A 26,141-nucleotide genomic window follows, 5' to 3' on the forward strand; every position below is an offset into this window, starting at 1 on the left:
ATTTCCCTTTTCTTCTCCACCCCCCCCCCCCATTCCTGTCATGTCCTTTTCATTAGGGACTCCTCAAGCACGGACTGGGAGATGATTAACCGCTTCACGTTTAGCTTTGAAAAGAGCAGTTTGTCGTCCCGAGAAAGAGCCGTCTCCGACCAGCTGCCATTACAGGGATGAAAAGACTGAGGCTGTTTCTGTGGCCAAAACAATGGAGAACTAGCAAGCGCTCCTGTGTGCTGATATTCATGGTTCTTGCTCATGAATAACATATGCATAATAACAGGACTGTCACAATGGCAACTTGTGCCAAAATGTGTAGCGAATGAACCTCGTTAGAATGCAATCAAGTGAAGGAAGGCCTTTAATGCGATAAGGCATGCAGAGACACCAGGAAGGAAGGTCAGAGAGCGATGCCTAATACGATTCAGACTGACAGTCTCTGATAACGTCTATGCAGGCTCATGGGAATAAACTGTCAGAAATCATGAGTATGCTGTCTGAGTGGTGTGTACCTGGATAGGACACACACTAGTTTTGATTTTATGTGAATGAAGATGACACTTGGGTGGATAGACGTACAGTCAGTTGATAGTTGAGAATAAAAAAAAGGTTGCAAAATTATCTAAATAAATTATTTTAATATTAATGGAAAGGGAAGTGACCATTTAGTGGATGTGATTCCTATTCATAAATGTACAAAAAAATATGCTTAAATTTAAGTTTAAGATTAAAGCAATATGTTTTATTAAGCTCTAGTTTTTTTTGCTCATTTAATATTCTTAATTCATCATATGAATAACATGCAAGGATTATTCATATGTAACCTCATGCTCCCTTGTCTGCACTTTGAGCACTTCTTGCATTGTTTTTGCCTCTTTCACGATAACTCGCTTTAATTTAGTTTATTTTGGATAAAAGCGTCTGCTAAGTGACTAAATGTATGTATTCAATTTGATGGAATTTTATTTGGAATGTGTAAATCTGTTAAAAAAAAGGACAATTTTTTGGCGGGAGATAAAACATGGGCTGCAAAAATTATGACATAGCAAATACAAAATACACGTTTTATATTATTTTTGAATCCTCATACCATTTGTTTTCGATGTAATATTTTACAGATTTTTTTTTCTCTCTCAAAATAATTGGGTGACAAAAACTGCTTTGAAAACAAGGTGGATGTTATTTCCACTCACGGCCCCGCCCACTCATGAATATGTAACGCGTCTCAAGTCCCGGCCCCGCCCCTCCTGCGTGAACGCGCTGTATAGATGGAGCGTTCGCTCAGTCGCATTCGCAGCTTTTCCTCTCCAGCCCGTGGGCATTGTTGTAAAAACAGAAGGACAATACAAGAATAGAGTGGAGGATAATAGAGCCTCTAAAGGGGCATCAGGGAATCTGTCTATTGGATCTGAGCGGCTCAGTCCTCGTGCATGAGGCACTATATGAGAGCCGTGTGTCGGATGAACGTGTAGTTTCAGAGCGAACAGACAGACAGAGGAGGCATGATTCTGAGACGGAGTCCAAGTTTTGCGGTGCTGTCCGTTCATGTGCTTTTGCGGTGCCTGTGGATGCGGGTACGTGCGGTTTGGCTATTCATATGTGACATGTGATGATGCTATTAGAACATTTGCACTGAAATAGATGATGTCCTGTAGGAGTTCTCATTTAAATTTCGCAGTTTTTATTAGATCTCACATTTTGTTTCAAACTTTTAAGGTTTTAAAAAAAACTTTTTTGACAGATTTTTGATTGTTTATGCACATAACAGTGGGGAAAAATACTTTTTTGGCACTTTACTAGATAGATAGATAGATAGATAGATAGATAGATAGATAGATAGATAGATAGATAGATAGATAGATTTAATCCACAATGTCAAAGATTTTTTTTTAAAACTAATATTAACTGTTTTCCGTATTCTTTGTTCCAGGTATGTGAGGCATCGGGACATTTTGAGATGCAGGTTCTGTCCGTGCAGAACGTGAACGGGGAGCTGCAGAGCGGCGCGTGCTGTGACGGTGCACGCGCCGCGTTGGACCGCACATGCACGGCGGACGAGTGCGATACGTTTTTCCGCGTGTGTTTGAAGGAGTATCAGTCGCGGGTAACTTCGGGAGGCCCGTGCAGTTACGGAAGCGGATCTACGCCCGTTATCGGTGGGAATACTTTTTCTGTCAAGCCCCTCGACAACACGAACGATAAATCCAGGATTGTGCTGCCCTTCAGTTTCGCGTGGCCGGTGAGTTGAAAATGCTGTTTTTGTTAGCAAACCATATGATTTAAACAAGACGGCTAAACATAGGATTACATGACACCGGGGCTAGTCGTCACACTCTTAAGTGCAGTAGCCTAAATATTTATCACGGTCAGTTTGAAAGTCAGTTTGTGTATAAGTTAGACTATTTACAACAGAAGAACAGCCATTGAACGTCCACACTGTTATTGGTCACAAAAATGACAAAGTCCAGTCATGAAACTCGCTGTGACAACTTGCCCCGGTCTTCCCTACGCCTTACCGTTTCCATGAGGCATCCAGCATCACATTCTGTTTGTAAACACACACTCGACATTTCCCAGGACTCTGATTACAAGCTGTTGTTTTGTGAGAGCCGGTTCTGGCCCCGTTCACGTGCTCTGTGCCATGGCATTCCTGTATGATGACGCTCGGGTTGGACAGGGGTCTTGTGTTACTCCACCCTAGCCGGCCCACTCCACCAGTATCCTCTCAAAATAGCAAGACAATGCGTTATTAAACACCTGAGTTTATCTCCTGCACCTACTGATGGACAATCAGAGGCTGTTTTGCACACAAAGGCCACAGGAAACTGCTTTAGATATCGAGGCACCATTGATCATTTAAGGGGGTTATCTTTCAATCTCTGAATCTCGTAATGAAACCAAAGTGAGCTGCCTATACCTACAGCATTTCTGGGCACCTTGTCAAAATCCTGCCTATGAATACTTGTCAATTAATGATTTTGAAACACATTCAGTAATTCAACCTACAAAGAATGCATTCACATATAAGGTGGCCAATTCTGATATGGATGGATAGAGTGGACTATATAATGCTGTATGAGGAAATAATGAAATAGCCTACAATTCAATCATAGCAAATGTTCAAATCAATACTACAAAATCTCAAGAAAACATTGTTATTGGCTCATGCTGATATACAGATATAGGCAAATTGACCACCCAAGCTGATTTATTAGTCTATAAATAGGCTACTTTTAGCTCGTGATTGACCAATATACAGTCGTTTTGCAGATTATTGCGATTGGCAGATAGATAACCATGTGTGCTCTGCACATAACCAAGTGTTCGTTCCCTCTCGTGTCAGTTCCTAAATCTGCGGACAGCCTTGTCAATGAATAATACACCTTTTTTGGGGGGTGAATTTGAGGAAAGATTGTGCAAAATAAGTGTTTATTTCAGTAATTTTGTGTCACATTTGATATATATTGACCAATTTGTAGTCTAACTATTACAGCTTCTTTATTTGTGAAAAATATGATTCTGAAATAAGTTTCTAACTATCTGTATATTTTACATATTTAGGTTTAAATGATTCATTTTCAAGATTTCAGATTCAAGAAAGTGTATCTATTTAATTGACTGACCCCCCCCCCAAATTAATTATTTAATTAGTTTAGTAAATATTACATACAAATAAATACAAGTTTAATTGCAGAAATTGTTCAAATTAAACATAGAGGTCGACCGACAGTAGATTTTACTACGTTTTACTATGTTGTACGATAACTACGTTTTTTAAAGGTGCAGTGTGTGCAGTGTTTTTAGCGGGAGAATATGTCATTGCATTTCTGTTAATAGACACTCATACATTGCACCTTCAAAATGGATAATGATTCTATATATAAAAAAAACACACAATTGAACATTATTACAACCATAAATAATAAATAAAATATAAAAAATAATAGGCTATATTAATTATACCATGATCATTCATGTTAGTTCATTAACTACGGTTAAGAGATACAACTTTAAAATGTAAAAATGTACTGGTAAATGTTCAAATGAACAATACCTTTAATAACCTTAGTTAATTTTACAAATGACTCTATTTGTAAAGTGTTAACATTTCATTTAAATCCAATTGCTTGAGTTAGTGTTAGTGTCCTTTGAGCCTTGACGTCAAACATACTGCAAACAAATTAATAACCTAATAAAGCATGCACAGTAGTGTACTGTATACATACCATCGTCTAGTTTATATGTGCATCTGAAGTGTCCCGCTCTGTGCCGCGCGCAGCCTCGCGTGTCAAAACAAACTCCACGAGGCATCGGTGATGGTTTTATTTCACCTCTAGAGGCCGCTCTCGTGCGGTTTACACACAGCAGACCCTTCTCTGCCACTCCAGCCATAGATATCCACAATAAAGGCTAGATATCTCATCCGCGCTGCTGGCCAATGGAGGTCGACGTCCGCATCTGGCGGCCATCTTGTCACAGGCAGCTCGCTCACTCGTAACGCTGTGAAGAAACCAAACTGTTTGTAAATCCGTCAAGATTTCACCAAGATAAGGGTATTTGTGTTCGTGCTGATCACTCATCTTACATCAGAGCCCGCCAGAAAGCTTGCCTGTGACAAGATGGCCGCCGGTGATGACGATAGAGACTCCGCCGTAAGACATCTAGCCTTTATTATGGATATCTATGGCTCCAGCAATGGACGAAACATGGAAAAATGATTTTTTTTCCAATAACAGATTGTTTCAGAAATTGGTGGGGATTAATTGACTAAATATTAACGACTATTAAAAGTGTGATATCCTATATGCCTAAATCAGCTTTATATCAGACACCTGCTCTCTAAGATATTGGCATCGTTCATCAAAAAATCCATATTGCTCAACCCCTGAAAGCCTCTTATGTTTTTTTAGAACGTCTCCCAAGACTCGATCTGATTCCATTCGAGATGTGAATGGTGGAGTTGTTTTTGCTGAAGCCCATGTTTACTTTCACAACTCATGAGACCGAGCCGTCAATACGAGGTCAAAGCGAGTCAGTCTGATAGTCCAATTAGGGCCAGTTTCCGTGGCAGCCGTGCTCAAACATCTCACCCCCTGCCCACGTCGATCAGAGCGGTCTAGACCCGCCTCACAGCCGCCCTGAATGGAGATTAATTAGACATTGTCATCTTGCATGCTTTCTTTTCCATCACAAGTCTACCTAGCAATTGAACTGGATGCTGGATTGTGGGAAGGCGGTTCAACAAAGCCGGTTTACAAAGAAACACAGGGGGTCTTTGCACGAGTGCGTGTGTGTGTGTTCTGATCTGTCTTTTGTTCGTTTTTTGCACCATCAGCAGTGGTCAGATGAAAATTCAGGGTGTGTGTATGGATGTTTAGGACGGTGTCTTGGAAACCAGCGTCCTGCTGTTAGTGAACTTGGAGACGCTGAAAGCTTAGATATGCACTGTAGATATTTCATGCTTCACTATTGTCTTTAATGGTTCTGAAAATTTAGCAAAAAAACATCTTATCAAGAACCATTTTCACTGTATAGGGTTGTTGAGTTGCTCTCTGGTTCTTTGGTAGTTTAAAAAAAAAGGTTCTTTGTTATATTTTATGTTTTTGGATCCATATATTGATCTCTCAGTCATAATAACATCCTTCTCGTTCATGTGACACATTAAATCCTGATTGGCTTTAGTTCAATCTCTATGTGCGAACCTTTACGTTTTAAAAGTTAAAGTCGCCTTGTAGTCAATAGCTTTATCCCTTAAAGGAGAAGTTCACTTTTCAAAAAACTTTTGCTGATAATTTACTCACCCCCATGTCATCCAAGATTTCCATGTCTTTCTTTCTTCAGTCGAAAAGAAATTAAAGTTTTTGATGAAAACATTCCAGGATTTTTCTCCATATAATGGACTTCAATGCGGTCCAAACGGTTCAAGGTCCAAAAGACGGTTTCAGTGCAAACTGTTCAAAGGGCTTTAAAAAAATGATTCCAGTCGATGAATAAGGGTCTTATCAAGCGAAACGATCGCTCATTTTAAAAAAAACAACAACAAAGTTTAAGTTTTATAAGCTCAAATGGTCGCCTTGCTCTGTTCTGTGATGTGCGTTCGTGACTCTCCTGTTCATCAAAATGAACAAATCTTTTTTCGACTTTTTTGGTTCATTCAACAAACGAAATGAACGAATTGACTCGGTTTTGATTGACAAGACCCTTATTCGTCGTCTGGAATCGTTTAAAGCCCTTTGAACAAACCGTTTGGTTCCCGTTGAAGTCCATTATATGGATAAAAATTCTGGAATGTTTTCATCAAAAACCTTAATTTCTTTTCGACTGAAGAAAGAAAGACATGGACATCTTGGATGACATAGGGGTGAGTAAATTATCAGCAAAAGTTTTTTTGAAAAGTGAACTACTCCTTTAAAAACACCACATAGACATATAGGAAATATTATTAAAATCTGGATTTTCACCACAGTGGGACTATAAAGGTTTTGATTTGGGCTGCACAATATAATAACATTCAGAATGTTTTTGCTATGATTTTTTTGAAAATATAAATTCATATCTGGTGTTGGAAAGTTTGACTCTTTGTGAATCAAACTGTCCGTTTCAATGATTCAATTTGTGGGGGGAAATATGTAGTTCAAATATTGCTATTTATGTTGGTACAAGAATGAAACATAAATATTCTTTAATTCTGCTATTTTCTTTAACTAGATTTTTAAACATCTCACTGGTTTCAATGACTTGTGTTTTTTCTAACTGAAGCCATCACAGAGAAAATGCATAAATATTGAGCTTTAAATATTGAATATATGGTCAAACAAACATCTCTGTGAGTGTGTGAAGTGAGTGCTGTCCGAGAGGTTCTTCATGTCTTTCTCACACCGTCTCACTGAGGTGTCACTTGCAGCTGAATCCTGTAGCCCTTCTTACAGTGTGTGTGTGTGTGTGTGTGTGTTCCAACTGTGAATGGCCTGTGTGTGCGTGTAGCTTCAGCCCAAGCTACACACACTCGTCTGAATTTGCCTTCGTGTGTGTGTGTGTGTGGATGGATTAAAGCTCATAAAGACCCATAGATCCCTCAGACTGCAGAGGCAGGAAGAGTGGCATTGTGTGAGTGTGTGTTTGTGTGTGACGTGAGGTCATCATCATCTCACTGAGAGTGAATGTTTCTGTTCTCAGAATCAGACTCGTATTCTGAGAATCTTTTCTGTTAGTTTCATTTTTTTTTCTCCCTCAAACATCATCTAACGTCTTGTTGCGGATTTTCTCACGCATTCTTTCACTCTCCTCCTGTCTGTCCTGTTACTTATCTTTAATCGAGATCGTGAAAGTAGTTCAGTGATGTCTGCTGATAAAGCAAAGAGTGATCAATCCTGACTGTGTGTATTATTAATGATGATCCTCGTGTATGAAAGCTCTGCGTTAATTCAGACTAATCCGCTTAAACGTGTTTATCCAGTGCATTCAAACTATGTTTTATAGATATTTCAGTTAGGGATGCACCGATATGAACATTTTGGCCGATACCGATAACCGATAATTCTTTGTATTTGAAAGCCAATAACCGATATATCGGCCGATAAACTTAAATCCCAATTTTTTTATCTAATTTGGATTTAAGTCTCACAATTAAATCCATGTCCCAAGCACACAATTATAATTATGTTCTCAGTCGATATTCGATATACCAGATTTTCATTTTTTTGAAGAGATTTCAATCATATTTCAAGAATTTCAAAAACATAAACAGTGCTCAACAAGTGTCTCAGCTGAAGGGAATAATACATTATTTATCGGCTTTAATATATCGGCCACATTTTCTTACCAGGCCGATAACAATAACATTAAAAATGAACATATATCGGCCGATACCGATATGCTGGCCGATATATCGTGCATCCCTAATTTCAGTCTTAAATCGTTCAAAAATTTGGGGTCAGTAAATTTCTTTTGTAATGAAATGAAGAAACAGCTGTTTCCACATTGATAATAATCAGAAGTGTTTCTTGTCATATTGAAATGATTTCTGAAGGATCATGTGACATTGAAAACTGGAGTAACTCACATGAAATAAAACTCACATGTTGCTGACATTTTTTAAATTAAACCAATTATTTTAATATTTCACATATTTTGTATTTTTGATTAAATAAATGCAGCCTTGCTGAGCAAATGAGACACAATAATATATCTTACTGTTATCGTAACTGTTTTTTCTTTTCCTTTTAAAACATGTTACTTTAAAATACCACGTTTAAGTTTAAAACCTCCCATAGATGATTCTGAAATGTAATGGACATCAATGGTATCATCGTATTATTTGCATTTTGAATTGTGATTGAATTAGTGGTGGAAAAGTGATATTTACTGACAGCTGCGGGCCAGCGAGTCGTCCTTATTGTATTTCACTGGCACATTGTGAATGAAAATAAGATTCGGCAATTTAAGGTGATTCTCGAGTGTGTGTGGTGTGTGTATTGATGTTTTCATATGTATTTTTTCTTTCTTTCAGAGGTCATATACATTGATTGTGGAGGCTTTGGACTTCAATAATGACTCAAGCACTGGCAGTAAGTCTCTCTCGCTCTCACACACACACACACACACACACACACTTTGTTCTGTATGTTTGAAGAGAGTACGTACAGTCAAAGAGTTACAATGTGATAAAGAGTGTGTAAATGCAGCATGCTGTTTGTGTGTATTTGCGTGCATTTCTCTCTGTGTGTGTGTGTGTGTGTGTGTGTAAATGGCTGGCAAACACATCCTGTTACTAAACCGCTGCCTGCACCTGCTTGCATTCATCATTCTTTTAAACACATTTTTATAAGCATGAAACAACACTCACACACACACGGCAGTGAAAAAGTCGGAAATGTGCAATAGTTTTGTATAGAAAAGAAGGTGATTAAAATGGTTCAGGTGTGTGTGTGTGTGTGTGTGTGTGTGTGTGCCAGCCAAACATGAACAGGAGTGCAAATATTGACTTGTATTTAACACCAACATGTCAAGTAGTCTTTAGCACGGGTCCAGCTTCTGTAGTGCATCGTTCATTTACACACACACACACACACACACACACACACACACACACGTAAATGCAATTTTATCTGCAATTTAACTATGTTTTCAAAGTGTTGTATTTATACTAATTCTCATACTAATAATAATACGTATTCTACTGCAGTATGTAGTGTACTGTGCATAATTAATAAAAATAAAAACAAATATTTTCTGTAATTTAATTCTCTGTCTCGCTGTCAGGTAAACAGCGAGGAGAGGTAACAGTGGGGTCTCAGGTTTGGCGGCCTGACACTGACTGATGCCCTTCCTCCTGTATTTCTGAAGGACAGGTTTGGGTCGGGACGCTTAGTTCTCCTGAACCACGAGCGAGCCGCACACACTTCACACGCACCTCTCACAATTTATAGCCCTTCGACCAAATACCTCACCGCTGTGCTGGATACTGGCCTGCCCTGAAAAAAATTACTACGGCATTTCTCTGCACATAAGAACAAGTGTAAACAAAGTATATTGCTCTTAAAGGGACAGTACCCAAAAATGAAATATCTGTCATCATTTATGTCATTCTAAACGCAACTTTAAAGCTACACTATGTGATTTTTACCCCCATCTAGTGGTGTAAAAATATATATCATCCAGTGAATATCAATTCCGATTTCGTTTTAACTCCTACGGTGGCCAATGTAGTCCAAGATTAACATGGCTTCCAGTTTGACCTCGTCCATGAGTGTTAACTCAAACATAAACACGAAAGGCGAAGCTTGAATTAACGGGTGTGTCCCTCTTTGGCTAATGTACTTTCAAGATGGAGAGTCAACATGGCGACCGACATTAGAACCCCTTACCCGTATGTATTTTCAATGGCATATTATACACTCACGAGAATATTTTATTACTTGAACGAAGTAAATGAGCACATATATTTTTGAAAGAACTAAGTGTTTTTAGCTAAGAATAAACTAAAAGAGTTACACAGTGTAGCTTTAAAACACAACAAACACACTGAAAGATTTTTAAAGGACAACTCTGGCGCAAAATGAACCTTTGGTCTAATAACACATTGATAACTAGTAGACCGTTTTCATGGTAATTGAATGTAAAGAGTTTTATCTCTAAAAACTGTTTAGTATACTAGTATATGGGGGCAAATAATAAGTAAAAAGAAATCGCTAGTTAATACCACTAATAAGGCTCAAAATAGCCCCACACTAACACAGTAACATAATGAGGTTCCCTGCATGCAAACCTTTGTAAGTGTGCAGACCGTTTATTAAGAAGATATTTTATAAAGACAGTTCACTTCGTGTATAGAGACAGGAGCCATCTTTGTAAAACAGCCTCGACTAGTCGAACCACGAGCGTCCATACAGTTCAGAAGTTCGTGGTTCAACTTGTCGAGACTATTTTCCAAAGATGGCTCCTGCCTGTATATATACACATATATTATGTAAACACAAACTTTTATTTCGGATGTGATTAATCGTTTCACAGCCTGGCCACATAATAAGTCTTTAAGCAGAATGTCCGAGCTATATTTCCACTCAACAAAATTAGATAGTGATTTTTAGATAATATATTTGTCATGCTAAAAGGCTTGGAAGATAGAGTGCAAATCATATAAGGGAACATTTATGATGCTTAAATTATGCTTTGTTATTTTGGGGGCTATAAATCATCTACATTTGTGATTAAAGGGTTCATACCCTATCAGAAAACCTTTCACCTCAAAGCCAGTACACAAATAATCAGACTATGTGTGTGTGTCAGAGTTGTGTAAGCTATAGTGGCATAGTTTCACAGTCACGCCGAACACAAGTGTAATTAAACCACAGCTGCTCCAAACCTCCCTGTTTCTCCCCCTCTTCCGCAGGCATTAATGGACAAGTGATCGAGAAAGCGGTCCAGTCGGGCATGATCAACCCGGACCCTCAGTGGCAGCCTCTGAAGCACAACGGCCCCGTGGCTCAGTTCCAGTACCAGATTCGGGTGACCTGCGACGAGCATTACTTTGGCTTCGGCTGCAATAAGTTCTGTCGGCCCAGAGATGACTTCTTCGGCCACTATACCTGCGATCACAATGGCAACAAGACCTGCTTGGAGGGATGGGCTGGCCCAGAATGCAACACTGGTGAGGGGCGGGGCCTTGATGGTGGCCTTTTGACATATTTATACTGCTGTTGTGCGTGGATTTATGGATTACGCTAGAGGTGCGCTACCGTTAAAACATTTGGGATGTGCAGGAAGAATTTTTAATGTTTATGTTTATTTTGATTTAATAGTTATAATTACTAGGGCTGTCAAGCGATTAATCGCATCCAAAATAAAAGTTTGTGTTTACATAATATATGTGGGTGCACTGTGTATAATTATTTCATATATATATATATATAAATACACATACATGCATGTATATTTAAGAAAAAAATATTATTTATATATAAAATAATTATACACAGTGCACCCAAATCTATATACAGTACTGTGTATACATGAAAATATTTTTTAAATATATACATGCATGTGTGTGTATTTATATATATAAAATAATTATACACAGTGCACCCACATATATTATGTAAACACAAACTTTTATATTTGGATGCGATTAATCGCGATGAATCGTTTGACAGCCCTAATTATTACATTTTTAAATAACTGGTTTCTATTTGAATAAATTGTTAAATGTAATTAATTCCTGTGATCAAAGCATCATTACTCCATGATCCTTCAGAAATCACTCTAATATGATGATTTGATTCTCAAGAAATATTTCTGATTATAATCAATATTGAAATGAGTTGTGCTGCTTCATATTTTTGTGGTAGCCTTAATGCATTTCTTCCTCAGGATTTTTTGATGAATAGAAAGTTTAAAAGAGCAACATGTGTTTTAAATGGAAACCTTTTGTGACATTATAAATGACTTTTCTTTTACTACAATTTCCAAACCTGAAATACTCATGGAAATTAGGTAACGCTTCCTTTTACAGTACACTACTTACAGTGTACTTACCTAGAAAGTACTGGCTAATATAAGGTAAGTACATGGAACAGGGGTAGGTTTAGGGGTAGTAATTAGTAATTGTAGTTACTAGTACATAGTATTTACATGGGTAACTGGACTGTAAAAGGAAGCGTTACCGAAAATTAATACAGTTTTAAAAGTAATGTACATTTATGCACTAAATGTACATTTTAGAACATTTTTTACTTTCTAATCAGTTGCAAATTTTTCTTATTTTCAAGAGAAATCACAAAATACTGGAAATGTCATGGAAATTCATTGTTGAAAAGTGTGTTAAGTGGATTCAGACTCGGTCAGGCTGGACTTATAATGGCTCTGTATCGTTGACCTCATGGGGATATTGTTATTTGAGATTGTCACTATCACAACAAAGCTTTCTCACACACATATCATCATCCTGTCTGACAGCTAGTGTGTGTTAGTGTTTGATACGGTGTGGGTTTGCGACAGTATTAGGGTGGATTTTGTCTCTGTAATAGTGTTTATTCCCTCATTCATTCCCGCATGAAGAAACATGAGTGGAGGGGTGGAGAAATGACATCATGTTGGCAGAGTGTGTGTGATGAGCGGCTGAAATGGCCTGATGAGAGAGAAGTGCTGAGATCACACAGATGGAGCTGATAGCGGTAACAATATTCCTCTTTCTCTCTTGTTTTCTTAGCGATCTGTAAGCAGGGCTGCAGCACAGAGCATGGCTCCTGTAAAGTGCCTGGAGACTGCAGGTAACGCATACCATTTATTTGCACAGAAAATGGTTTAAATGACTCTGTCCCAAAACCAGGTGAGCTGACTCACCGTCTACTGTCGGATTAGACAGCAAAGGCAGCTGGCTAAACAAAGGCTTTTTTAGCATTTTCTGCACTGGGCTACTCATTCATTAGTGGGGATGTTCCCGAAGCCCACTGATGGAAAAAATATGAAAAAAAATCTGTAAAAAAAAGTTTCTCGGGGGAACGTGAACGTTTGCGAGCGAATGCAAAAGCATTGAAATATAATTTCTGAAACCCTGTCTAGATTGGCAGCTCACTGGGAATTGCAACAGAGCTGCATTACGGCAGTGACTTCATGTTACAAAAAGTGTGTCTTATATTGAGAGGTGATGTTGTGCCCTTCACAGGTGTCAGTACGGCTGGCAGGGCGAGTATTGTGACCAGTGTATTCCACATCCCGGTTGTGTGCACGGCACATGCGTCGAACCCTGGCAATGCCTGTGTGACACAAACTGGGGAGGGCAGCTCTGCGACAAAGGTATTCTGTTCTATTCTGTTCTGTTCTGTCATATTCTGTTCTATGGTATTCTGTTCTATTCTATTCTGTCCTATTCTGTTTTGTTTTGTTCTGTTCTGTCGTATTCTGTTCCATTCTATTCTTTTCTGTTATGTAGTTTTCTGCTCAATTCTGTTCTGTTGTCGTATTCTGTTCTGTTCTGTTGTTTTCTGTCATGTTGTATTCTGTTCTGTTGAATTCTTTTCTGTCATATTCTGTTCTGTTCTATTCTAGTCTGTCATATTCTGTTCAGTTCTGTTCTGTTCTGTTCTGTTGTTTTCTGTAATGTTTTATTCTGTCGTATTCTATTCTGTTCTATTCTGTTCTTTTCTGTCGTATTCTATTCTGTTCTGTTCTATTCTGTTCTGTCGAATTCTATTCTATTCTGTCGTATTCTGTTCAGTTCTGTTCTGTTCTGTTCTGTTGTTTTCTGTAATGTTTTATTCTGTCGTATTCTATTCTGTTCTATTCTGTTCTTTTCTGTCGTATTCTATTCTGTTCTGTTCTATTCTGTTCTGTCGAATTCTATTCTATTCTGTCGTATTCTGTTCAGTTCTGTTGTGTTCTGTTGTTTTCTGTCGAATTCTGTTCTGTTCTTTTGTTTTCTGTCATATTCTATTCTGTTCTGTCTTATTCTGTCGTATTCTATTCTGTTCTATTCTGTCGTGTTCTGTTCTGTTCTATTCTGTCGTATTTTGTTCTGGTCTATTCTATTCTGTTCTATTTTGTCGTATTCTGTTCTGGTCTATTCTATTCTGTTCTATTCTGTCGTATTCTGTTCTGTTCTGTCGTATTCTTTTCTATTGTATTCTGTTCTGTTCTGTCATATTCTGTTCTTCTGTTCTGTTCTTCTGTTCCTTTCTGTTGTATTCTTCTTCTATTCTGTTCTATTCTGTCGTGTTCTGTTCTATTCTGTTATTTTCTGTTCTATTCTGTTCTGTCGTATTCTGTTCTATTCTGTCGTATTATATTCTGTTCTATTTTGTCGTATTCTGTTCTATTCTGTTCTATTCTGTCGTATTCTGTTCTGTTCTGTCGTATTCTTTTCTATTGTATTCTGTTCTGTTCTGTCGTATTCTGTTTTATTCTATTCTGTTCTGTTCTGTCATATTCTGTTCTTCTGTTCTGTTCTGTCGTATTCTGTTCTTCTGTTCTGTCGTGTTCTGTTCTGTTCTGTCATATTCTGTTCTGTCGTATTCTTCTTCTATTCTGTTCTGTTCTGTTTTGTTTTGTTGTGTTTTGATTTGATTAACTTTATTGTCTGTTCAGATGTACTGGACAGAAATTCATCTTTGACACTTGCACAACAATCACGTTACAAACCACATAATAAACACATAAGAAATAAATAGTTAATACATACAAGTCTATCTTAGTCTATCTTGTTCTGGTCTGTCGTATTCTGTTCTCTTCTGTTCTGTTTTGGGTTTTGTTCTGTTCTGTTCTGTCCTGTTCTATTCTATTCTGTTTTGTTGTCGTATTCTGTTCTGTTCTGTTTTATTTTGTTTTGTTCTATCCTGTTCTATTCTATTCTGTTTTCCCCTATGCTCTTTTGTTTTGTTATGTTCTATTCAATTTTGTTCTGTTGTGTTCTGCTCCGTTCTGTCCTATTTTATTCTGTTCTGCTTTGTTCTGTTCTGTTCAGCTTGGCTCATTTGTTGAATTGTTTCATCTGATTTAGATTTGAACACCTGTGCCACGCGGCAGCCCTGTCTCAATGGCGGCACCTGCAGTAACACCGGACCAGACAAATACCACTGTGCCTGTCCTGATGGCTACTCTGGGCAGAACTGCGAGAGAGGTGGGTCTCTCACACACACACACACACACACCTCCTCGCATGAGTGATGTCCACTGCAAACACCTCTTTCATATAAAAAGAGTAAAGGATGCCGTGGGCGGAGGGTGGAGGACAGGGAGGGGCATCCACTCCTGATTGAACTTGTATCATGAGCTCAGATTCCTTCTTTTACAGTGTTGTGAAACACAAAGTTGCGATACACCATGATTTCTCCATATTAATACTAAGGTTTAAGTCCATAAGATTTTGACTCTTCTGCTCACTAAGGCTGCAATCATTTGATCAAAAATGCAGTAAAATGTTAGTTTCAATTGTCAATTATCAAAAATGACAGTAAAGTCGTAACAAAGTGTTGTTTTTTTGAACTTTCTGTTCACCTTGCTAAACAAAAGTATTGATTCTTTTGAGAGAGAAAAAACTAACTCAAAACTTTTTTTTATACTCTAGTAGTGTATGTGTTTGATTTGAGGAATATTCCACATTCATGGAAGATCTGGAAAAAACTGTCCTGGATAAAATACTGATTGATTCGAAATCGAATTTTCCAAAGAGAAGAAAGCTGCTTTGACAGATGTTTTCTAGAGTGCACGATTTGTATGTTTTCGATCTGAATCGCTCGTGTTGCTTATCAGCGACTCGTCAAATTAAGCATGTATCATGTTGCCGTTCATACCGTCCAACTGGCGAGAAACTCCATTTTATTTACTTGCCAAAGCCAGTTTTTACTCCCATTTGGCACTTGGTGAGGGTTCATTTCGGATCCTGCTTGTCAGTGCTTGCCCATATTTCTCTCCATCTGAGATTTCTGCTGTCAGTAAAAGAGGGAAGATGCCCTGCCAAAAACATGCACACATACACTTGAAATACCAATCAAGCATTCAATGTCCTGGCCAAGCCAAAGAATGCAGTGTACATTAATATGATTTGAGCAGAAAGTCCATCACATCGTGTGCACGCTCTATCACAAATGTGTGTTGGAAAAATCACAGGACGCAATAATAGAGATATTTTCTTGCTCTGCTGTTTTCAGTTTATTCTGGTGTGGTTTGCGTCGTTTTTTTTTTTTTATCCTTTTTTCTTGTCATGTCTTAGTGGAAATAAATGCCCACAGCCTCTTGCTGCACTCCTCTGTTTTTGTTGGTGGTCTCTGTTCGGTGTGAGAAAGGCCAAAGGGGCTTTCCCGTCCACTGACTGATCTGATAAAGAGCGGTCGACCGGAGAGAGGGAGTGACTGGGAGATTGAAAGGGGGAAAACCAAGACGTGACCCTGCCTATGAAGTGAACACTTAATAAGATTTTGATGCAACAAAACCGATACTGATCCTTACTGTGGATACTGTGTTGATTTTTTTTGTGGCGGATATATATAAAATGTTAGTTCAATCTTGACGAGTCTCTGAATAGTTTTAGCATGTTATTGAATATGCCAAAGTTAATGTAGTTAGTCTTGGTGGATTAGATCTGCTACACTGGTGATACTGTTGATTATTGCAGCTGAAGAGCAAGTATGAAAAAAAACTTTTGCTGATAATTTACTCACCCCCATGTCATCCAAGATGTCCATGTCTTTCTTTCTTCAGTTGAAAAGAAATTAAGGTTTTTGATGAAAACATTCCAGGATTTTTCTCTATATAATGGACTTCAATGGGAACCAAACGGTTCAAGGTCAAAAAAACAGTTTCAGTGCAAACTGCAAACTGTTGAAAGGGCTTTAAATGATTCCAGGCGATGAATAAGGGTCTTATCAAGTGAAACGATCGCTCATTTAATAAATAAATAAAAAAGTTTAAGTTTTATAAGCTCAAATGCTCGCCTTGCTCTGTTCTGTGATGCGCGTTCATAAGCTTTTTTTTACATGAACAAAAAAGATTTGTAGTTTTAGCTTAGTGCTGCTGGAACAACAACTGAAACTACTAAGTGATTAAATAAATAGCACAATGAAATATTGATTTGAGTTTAAATGACTCTGTTACGTGAGTAGAAGAGAATACTATTGTTAATGCAGCCATAAAATGACATGAAACTGGCAGAGGCTGCTTGGACAGAAGGAGAGTTTGTCATTGTTTGGCAAATGTGTGGTCCGTGTGTTTAATTTTGGGGTTGAATGTCTGTATTTCGTGCATTCCTTCAGAAAACACTGTTCTGTCTCAGTCGTGCTTTGATTGTGTGTGTGAGCACAACATTATAACATCTCTCCCTCTGGTTCTCTGTAGCGGATAATGCCTGTCTGTCTGAGCCCTGCTTGAACGGAGGGAGTTGTGTGGAGTCCAGTCAGGGGTTTGAGTGCCAGTGTGCACCGGGCTGGACAGGACCGTCCTGCAATATCAGTAAGCCTTCTCTACACTGTCTCAAACTGCCCAGTCATAGGTCAGCAGTAGGGATGCACCGAAATGAAAATTCTTGGCCGAAACCGAAAAAGAGGAAACCAAGGCCGAAAACTGAAAACCGAAACACCGAAAGAAATTATGCCAATTATCAGTATCATTGCATTTATGGCTATGACTGTGTACAAACGTTACTAAAATCAAGGCATTGCAATTGCATAAATTAATATAAATAAATAAATTACAAATTATGCAAATATTTATTTAGCACAATGCACAGTATAAAATAAAATTCAAACTAAAATGTTTTTGACCCCACTCGTGTACATTAAATAATAATCTAATGGCCTGCAGAAAGGTTTTAAAATTAAATGTTCTCTCAAAAACAAAGCCGAGTGCAAACTTCTTCTCATCACACCAGCACCATTTGCACGTCTAAATTAGTTTCTTACATTTTAAAAATTTAGCATACAATAGCATAAAAAGCCTTTTTAAATGAACAAAGGTCCATGATTAATACAAATGTACATGAAACTTAACAAAACATGTTTAGTGAATGTAGAAAATATTTAAGAGAGCATTTAGTTCTATACATACATGTTCCCATATATATTTTTTTGTAATGTCACACAAGTAATAATCTCAGGGTTTACTGGGTTTTACATGATTATTTTTGTATTGGTGGTGGTATACTAAAAAATAAACATTGTCATGTGTTTATCTTTCTTCTTCTCACCGATTCCTAATGGTTAGAGGACAGTTACTTGAGTCGTCCCCTGTCGTTTCAAGGAATAGTACAACGGAGAGCGGGTCCAGTAAAACGCCTCGACCGTTTGGAGCGGTGCGCGCGCTGTCTGAGGAGACTTGCGCATACTTTCGCCTGCCTCCGCAGCGCGAGTCTCCACAGTTTATACTTGACCCGCTCGCATCCGGAGTCGTTGTCATGGCGGCGCGCATTGTTTAGAGCAGATATAGGTGGATAAACAAGGCTTCCGTCTCCTCGCGGGTTCAGATTCACTGAAATACGTCCGCACCGCAAACATGTTGCTTCAGACAAGCACGTGCAGGTCGCGGTTTCTGTTTGCGTCATCACAACATTTCGGCCGTATTGTTTCGGTGATAAAAGTCTTTCGGCCGAAAACCGAAAATGCACTTTTGGGCCATTTTCGGCCGAAAATTTTCGGTGGCCGAATATTCGGTGCATCCCTAGTCAGCAGTTTTCATACGTTAAAAAAACCCCGAATTGACATTGAAAGACAGCGCCAAGGCGTATATAGAAACCAGAATGTCATAGACGCTTGGAGGTGGGCTCGTTTGACTCGGGCCTGTAACATCTGTGATTTTTTTTTTTTAAATAAAAATTTTTGATATTCGATTATATCTCCCCCCCCCCATTTACAACAAAATAACTGTGAACTGTGAATATATTTTATAAATATATATTTATTGTATTTAATTAACGTGCATCAACATAAACAAAATTGCAAAGGCAAACCCTTTCTCTAACTGAAAAGTCACTGTGCGCATCAAATTCGCGCCTACCGCGTGTAGTTATACGCTTGAACATTTTTAATCCATTCGCACGTCATGAGCAGAATTGACGTGTTTAAAAACAAAAGTTTGAAGCAAAATTTACGTGCGTCAGAATCGAAACCCGTTGGCGGCCATCTTTTTTATGTTATTCAAGCATTCATGAAGAAAGTCGCCACTCTGTATTTGCTCTGGAGAGCAGAACAGTGGTGTGGGGCATCGTCGCCGTATTTGTGTCCAACGGACCAGATAGGCTCCTGATTGGTTAACGCGGCGCGAATTGACACCAAAGTTCAGATTTTTTTTCAGAAGTTGCGAATTCGCGTCAAACGCGTGAATGCACAAATAGCACTAACTAAATCGTTCGCTATTAACGCGCCAGACGCTCAGTTCGCGCAGACTTGACGTGCGAATGAGGCGTATTCGCGTCTACCGCGCCGCGCTCTACGCCCCATTCACACCGCAGGAATTTTTTACGTGCGTAACACGTCTTTGCAATAACTTAACATTGAAATCACTCGCGTCTGACGCGCCGCACCATAAAACATCCAAATTATTTATAATGGCGAGAATTTTTTTTTTTAAATCGATTTTCGGAAAACATGAATCGATTTGACCTACCAACTCAATTTTTAAATCAAATCAATTTTTTTCCCAGACCTAATTTATACCACTCACAACACTCTTTTAACATAACAGTAGCTATGCTTCCATCTAAAGTTGCAAATTTAGTTAAAAATGGGAATTTCGCAGAAAATGTTGTGAAAATTTGTGAATAAAGCAGTGTTTCCATCCAGAGTCCAGGAGAACAAAATCGTCACTTCTTGACATCCTGGGGCTAAATATCCCTAAAAAAAGTAGGAGAAGCCACTATATATGCACGTAATAAATTGCTTAATGAAGTGACGAAAATCAATAAACGCATTTCGGAGGCGGATACCTGCTGTTTCGGAACGCTGTCGTGGAAGACGAACCACTTTGACGTCAGACTTTCCTCAGGCATTTCAGATGCTGTGCAAAAAGAGCGTTTGCCAGTGAATGCCGTCCCATCGCACAAAGTCACATGATTCGAATCAAATCAATGTTTCCATCATGGTTTTTGCGCGTTGTTTTTTTTTTAATGCGACTTTTTTTTGAATTTCTGTGCATCTTGCTGTTTCCATCCAGCAGTTTTTTATGCGATATCCCAAAAAGAAAGTGGATGGAAACGTAACTAGTGACGAGCACCACACTTATTTATGTCAGAAAATGTAAAAATATGATTTTATGCCAATTCCCTTTTTTCCCTAAAGAAAAAGATGTGATCCTTAAATGAAACACAACTCAGAACCTCAGAAGAAATATGATGCAAATCTCCTCTGGGTTTTCCCTCAGACAAAGATGACTGCAGTCCGAACCCGTGCAATCACAGCGGTGTGTGTGTGGACCTGGTGGACGCTTTTAAATGCATCTGCCCCGTGCAGTGGAGCGGGAAGACGTGTCTCATTGGTGGGTGTCTCTTCTTTACCCCACTCTGTGCCTCCGCTTCCCCTCTCTTTCTTTCAGTCAGGGTGTGTTTGTTCAAAAATACAATTTCCGTGGAAACCGAGTCCGCTTTGGAAGAATTTAAGTTACAGACCACCATGAGACCCCACCGCTGTTTCATACTAGAGTGCATTTACAGTCCATTAACACACACACACACACACACAATTCTTCAGGGACATTTGGCTGTATGTGTATCTGTCTGATTGTAATTTAGACTACGCTCGTGCTGATTTCTTTTGTCATTTTTGGCCCAGATGCTAATGAGTGTGAGGAAAGCCCATGCATCAATGCCCACTCCTGCCGGAATCTGATTGGCGGATACTTTTGCGAGTGCCTCCCCGGTTGGATTGGACAGAATTGCGACATCAGTAAGTAATTTAAGTTCGAATTAAAGCAGTCAGAGTTCACACAGAATGCGTTTTTGCTGCTTTAAATGCGAAACGCAGATCAGTGGAGCAAAAAACCCACAAGGTACCTGTATTGAGACGCGATTTTTAAAAGTTTAAAAAAAAAATTCAGTTCATATAGGAGTGTTGGGAAGTAATGAACTAAAAGTTGTGATATTACTCAGTGTAGTTTTAAAATAAAAACTATTACAAATATTTTAATTGGAAAAAATACTAAAATAAAATAAAAATATTAGATGAACTTGAAACGATGAAATAAGTACTAAAATGAATAGGGCTGTGAAACGATTAGTCGCGATCAATCGCATCCAAAATAAAAGTTTGTGTTTACATAATACATGTGTGTGAACTGTGTATAATTATTTTGTATAAATAAATACACACACTCACACACGCATGTATATATTTAAGAAATATTTGCTTAAATATACTGTGTATATATATATATATATAGTAATTTGTACTATACATAAATAATTTATATATAAATAACACATTTTTATTAAATATATACATGTATGTGTGTGTATTTATATATACAAAATAATTATACACAGTTCACACACATATATTATGTAAACACAAACTTTTATTTTGGATGCGATTAATCGTTTCACAGCCCTAAAAATGACTAAAATCAATTAAAGATAAATACTTTTTTTTTAAAAGACAAAAGCACAAAAATATTTAAACTAAACTAAACTTAAAAATGAAAACTGCAAATATAAAATAAATAAAAGCTAATTCAAAATCTTAAATACTATAATAGTATATAAATTATGCAAAATAACACTTAATATTGCTGAAATCTTTTTGTGAATTTAGAAACATGACCGAAGTTGTCAAAAACTGTCTAGCTTGTCCAAGATTTTTGTCCTGTTTTTCCCACCGAGTAATGGTTTCATTACGTAAGTTTATTGAAATGAATCAGTTCCAAGAAAAACGATTCACCTAATCATTTGAGTCATCATTCTAGTTTTCCTACAAATCCCCGCATGGCATTTGAGCGAACTCCTCTAGTACAGACATGCATGATAGTACCTCAAATCATGCAGGTGGGTTAGAAGTATTGTTTAGAAGATGTTTATTCAATATTATGGCAATTTCTTTTAGATTTCAGCTGCTTCTCTTTCACATGTTTTACCTTGATTTAAAGATTTTAAAAAACTTTTGCTGATAATTTACTCACCCCCATGTCATCCAAGATGTCCACGTCTTTCTTTCTTCAGTGGAAAAAAAATTAAGGTTTTTGACGAAAACATTCCAGGATTTTTCTCCATATAATGGACTTCAATGGGAACCAAACGGTTCAAGGTCCAAAAGACAGTTCATCAAAATGAACAAATCTTTTTTTGAGTTATTTGAACGAATCGACTCAAAAAAAACATCTGTTCATTTTGATGAACGAGTTCGAACAGGAGAGTCACACAGAACAGAGCAAGGCGAGCATTTGAGCTTATAAAACTTAAACTTTGTTGTTTATTTATTAAAGGGATACTCCACTTTTTTTTTGGAAATAGGCTCATTTTTTTATTGGTAACCAGACAGTTTCTGGTCTCATTGACTTCCATAGTATATTTTTTTCCTACTATGGAAGTCAATGAGACCAGAAACTGTCTGGTTACCGATATTCTTCTAAATATCAGAAAATCGGCTGAATGGATTCGAAAACGGTAAAACCCAACTGTTTAACTCTGGGGAAGTTGTAAAATGAGCCTAATTCCAAAAAAAGTGGAGTATCACTTTAAATGAGCGATCGTTTCGCTTGATAAGACCCTTATTCATCGTCTAGAATCGTTTAAAGCCCTTTGAACAGTTTGCACTGAAACTGTCTTTTGGACCTTGAACCGTTTGGTTCCCATTGAAGTCCATTATATGGAGAAAAATCCTGGAACGTTTTCATCAAAAACCTTAATCTCTTTTCGACTGAAGAAAGAAAGACATGGACATCTTGGATGACATGGGGGTGAGTAAATTATCAGCAAAAGTGAACTACCCCTTTAACCCAGGATTTTACACCCTAAAATCAGTGTGCAGGAAATGCAAAAAAGTGTGCATTGATATGGAGCCTAATGTTGCTTTCTTGGCACGATTTCTGAAATGTGAACTGATATTTTGATGGATTACCCCCCGCAGATTTCAACGACTGCCATGGACAGTGTCTTAACGGAGGGCTGTGTAAGGTAAGTCCTCGAATGTTTCCATTGGTTTTGGCGAATGTAAAAGCCCCCCCAGACTCTCTTTCTCCGTCCTCCGCTGTTCTGTTTCTATCACCCCCATCCATTCCTGTTTTAAAATAGTAGAAGCTGAGTCATGCTTTGGAGAATGTACATAAAGAGTCAAAGTGGTCAAAAAGACAGAGTGAGTTTGTAAAACGATCAGATTACCATAAACATTCTTGTCTCCTGCCCTTGTCTCCTATTCATTGTTTTTTGCTCTTTTTGTGTACTTTCTTCACTCGCTCTCGGTGCGGATACTTGTACAGCTGGAGTGCATTAGGACATTGTCTGAGCCAGTTAGCTGTAAAAACACAGGGAGTAAAGTCCTAATCAGTTCTGACAATCCCGTGTTTGATTTGATCAGATTCAACATGTTGTAATGGACTTTAGGATATTAGTCCCGTAGACTGAGAGAAAGTATTCTTTCTAGGGGTGGGGGATATTGTTTTTGTTTTGTCCATCAATATATGTTTGATTTGGGCTTAAAAAAAAAACACTAGTTAGAAAAATATATGAAAATGTCTTTTTAAAAACAAGACTAAAGAAGAACATACTTATTAAAATGATACAATTAATAATTATTTTACTGTATACCAAGTAAGAATTATTAATATTAATAATAATGTTTATAAAGTAATAATTCAGTCACTTATTAAATAATATTACTAACTATTATGCACCATCTTAATCTGTGTGAAATACTAATACTTTTATTATTGATATATAATAATAATTATTAAATTATTATATACATCATTGCCAACATCAATATCATTATTAATGTTGACAATAATTATTATTTATCATCTTAATATGTATTAAATAATAATTATTATTCAATTTTACAAATTATTATTAATATTTTTCTGTAACGGGTAAGAATTAAGAAAATATATAAATAATTGTTAAATAATAATATTATTAAGAATTATTACTATTCTTTTACTTTTTAACAAGTTGAAGAAGATAAATAAATAATTAAGTAATAATATTAATATATTATCAACATTATTTTGAATAGTAATAATTATGATTTTTATTTTACAAATTATTATTATTTTACTGTAACAGGTAATTATATTAAGATAATACTGTACATATTATTAATATATTATATTATTCAATTATTGTTAATGTTGACAATAATTATCTTAATCTGTATATAAAATAATAATAATTTTGTTATTATTCAATTTTACAAATTATTATTATTATTATTTTATGGTAACAGATATGAATTGCAAAAATATATAAATAATTGTTAAATACTAATATTATTAATAATTATTACTATTTTACTAACTTTGTTATTATTCAATTTTACAAATTATTAGTATTATTTTACTGTATAAAAAGTAATAATTAAGATGATTGTCAACATCATCATTATTATGATTAATAATATTAAGAAATATTATTCAATTTTAAAATAAATTATTACTGTTATTATTAACGGTATTATTAATTATTATTATTTTTTTATTATTTAACACTATTGTTCCCCCAGTGAATATGCCGCGCAGTGCTAATGTGTCTGTCTCGTCCCCTCAGGATCTGGTCAGTGGATATCGGTGTGTGTGCGCACCGGGCTTCGCAGGGGAACACTGCGAGCGGGACGTGGACGAGTGCGCTAGTCGACCCTGTCTGAACGGCGGACGCTGCCAGGACGCTGCCAACGGATTCCAGTGCTTGTGTCCACCTGGTTTCTCAGGTGTCACGTGTCAGGTGAGCAAAACACACTCATGCCAGAACACCTTCTCATGTCTTAACCACTTCTGATCAATGGTGATATTGAATAAACAGACTCTTGAGTCATCGTGTGTGTATGTGATTTTGTCTTCAGCTGGACATAGACTACTGTGAGAGCGGCCCGTGTCAGAACGGAGCGCAGTGTTTTAGCCTGGCCTCGGATTACTACTGTAAATGTCCAGAAGATTACGAAGGCAAAAACTGCTCTCAACTCAAAGACCACTGCCTCATCACACCATGCCAAGGTAGGTTACCACTACCAGAAGAGATGGCCATACCATTTAATAGGCATTCGTAGATAAGGAAACCTGTTTGAAACTGTTTATTTTGGGGATGAGGTGCAGAAATTACACACAGGAATGACACTTTATTAGTGTTTGAAGAGAACCAGCAGTAACCGTAGAGTCACGACTCGTAAACCTGAGAGAGTTGGTTTATTGTCAATGAAAGATATCCATGATAGTGTACTCTAGGAGTCCTGATGTCTCCCGCTTTATTGAGTGCTAATCGGCGCTCTCAGACTCCAGATCCCGGCTCTCATGTGTAGGGTTGTAAGATTATCTGGTTGGGCACATACTGAGGTTTTAATGGGCACTGGAAATAGAAGTCGAGTCTTTTTTAGTCCACGCGGCCGTAAGACTATCCCCATCTCAAGGCTTCGCTGCGTTTGATGCCGTGCCATTGTTTACGCTGTAGCGTTGGCGATTGCTAACTCCAGTCTATTGGTCCCCCGGCCCGTTTCACCATGGTAGCAGCTAAATATCATTACACGATGCGTATGCTAACCCGAAGTGAGCTTAGAGATAGGGGAAAACCCCCCGCTAGTCAGACTACATGACGACTTTGCTAATTCTTAGCATGCCGCTAAATGCTTTCATCATATGTGTCAGTGTGAAAGAGATATTTTGAAGTAGACAGGGTTCCCACGGTTTAAAAAAAAATATTTGCATTTGATTTTCCAGGTCTGGAAAAGTCACATTTCTAGTTTTCTAAGTTTCTAGTTTTGTCATTTTTGTAGTTATAAAATATTTCAAATTGCACAAATGGCTGGAATTTTTTTTTTTTAATGAATTTATCTTTTTTCGATTTTTTTTTTATTTTTTTTTTAAATAGCAAAATACTTATTAAATTATATTATTATTGAATAATGATTATTAATTAATAATATCAACAATTAATAATTTTTAATAATAATTATTAATTTAACAAGTAAACATTCCAAGAACATTTAAATAATTACTGTCAACAATATTATTATTCTTACTAAAAGTAATAACTG

The 26,141-nt window shown here is 37.3% G+C and overlaps 1 protein-coding gene across 2 annotated transcripts in view; it reads left to right on the forward strand.

Moving 5' to 3' along the window:
• The first annotated feature begins 1,272 nt into the window (after positions 1-1,272).
• The window catches only part of jag1a (jagged canonical Notch ligand 1a), a 37,488-nt gene continuing 12,619 nt past the window's right edge, over positions 1,273-26,141 (forward strand). For both annotated transcript variants that reach the window (XM_039686827.2, XM_039686837.2), the window contains exons 1-13: positions 1,273-1,568; positions 1,925-2,233; positions 8,504-8,561; positions 10,886-11,143; positions 12,701-12,761; positions 13,157-13,287; positions 14,987-15,106; positions 17,320-17,433; positions 20,335-20,448; positions 20,742-20,855; positions 23,031-23,077; positions 24,665-24,838; positions 24,957-25,107. In XM_039686827.2, the coding sequence (XP_039542761.2) occupies positions 1,497-1,568; positions 1,925-2,233; positions 8,504-8,561; positions 10,886-11,143; positions 12,701-12,761; positions 13,157-13,287; positions 14,987-15,106; positions 17,320-17,433; positions 20,335-20,448; positions 20,742-20,855; positions 23,031-23,077; positions 24,665-24,838; positions 24,957-25,107 (1,723 nt within the window). In that variant the 5' untranslated portion in view covers positions 1,273-1,496. The remainder of the gene's footprint in view (positions 1,569-1,924; positions 2,234-8,503; positions 8,562-10,885; positions 11,144-12,700; positions 12,762-13,156; positions 13,288-14,986; positions 15,107-17,319; positions 17,434-20,334; positions 20,449-20,741; positions 20,856-23,030; positions 23,078-24,664; positions 24,839-24,956; positions 25,108-26,141) is intronic.

The sequence above is a fragment of the Pimephales promelas genome, chromosome 6, assembly GCF_988280905.1.
Source record: "Pimephales promelas chromosome 6, fPimPro1.hap1.1, whole genome shotgun sequence".
Classification (NCBI taxonomy): Eukaryota; Metazoa; Chordata; class Actinopteri; order Cypriniformes; family Leuciscidae; genus Pimephales; species Pimephales promelas.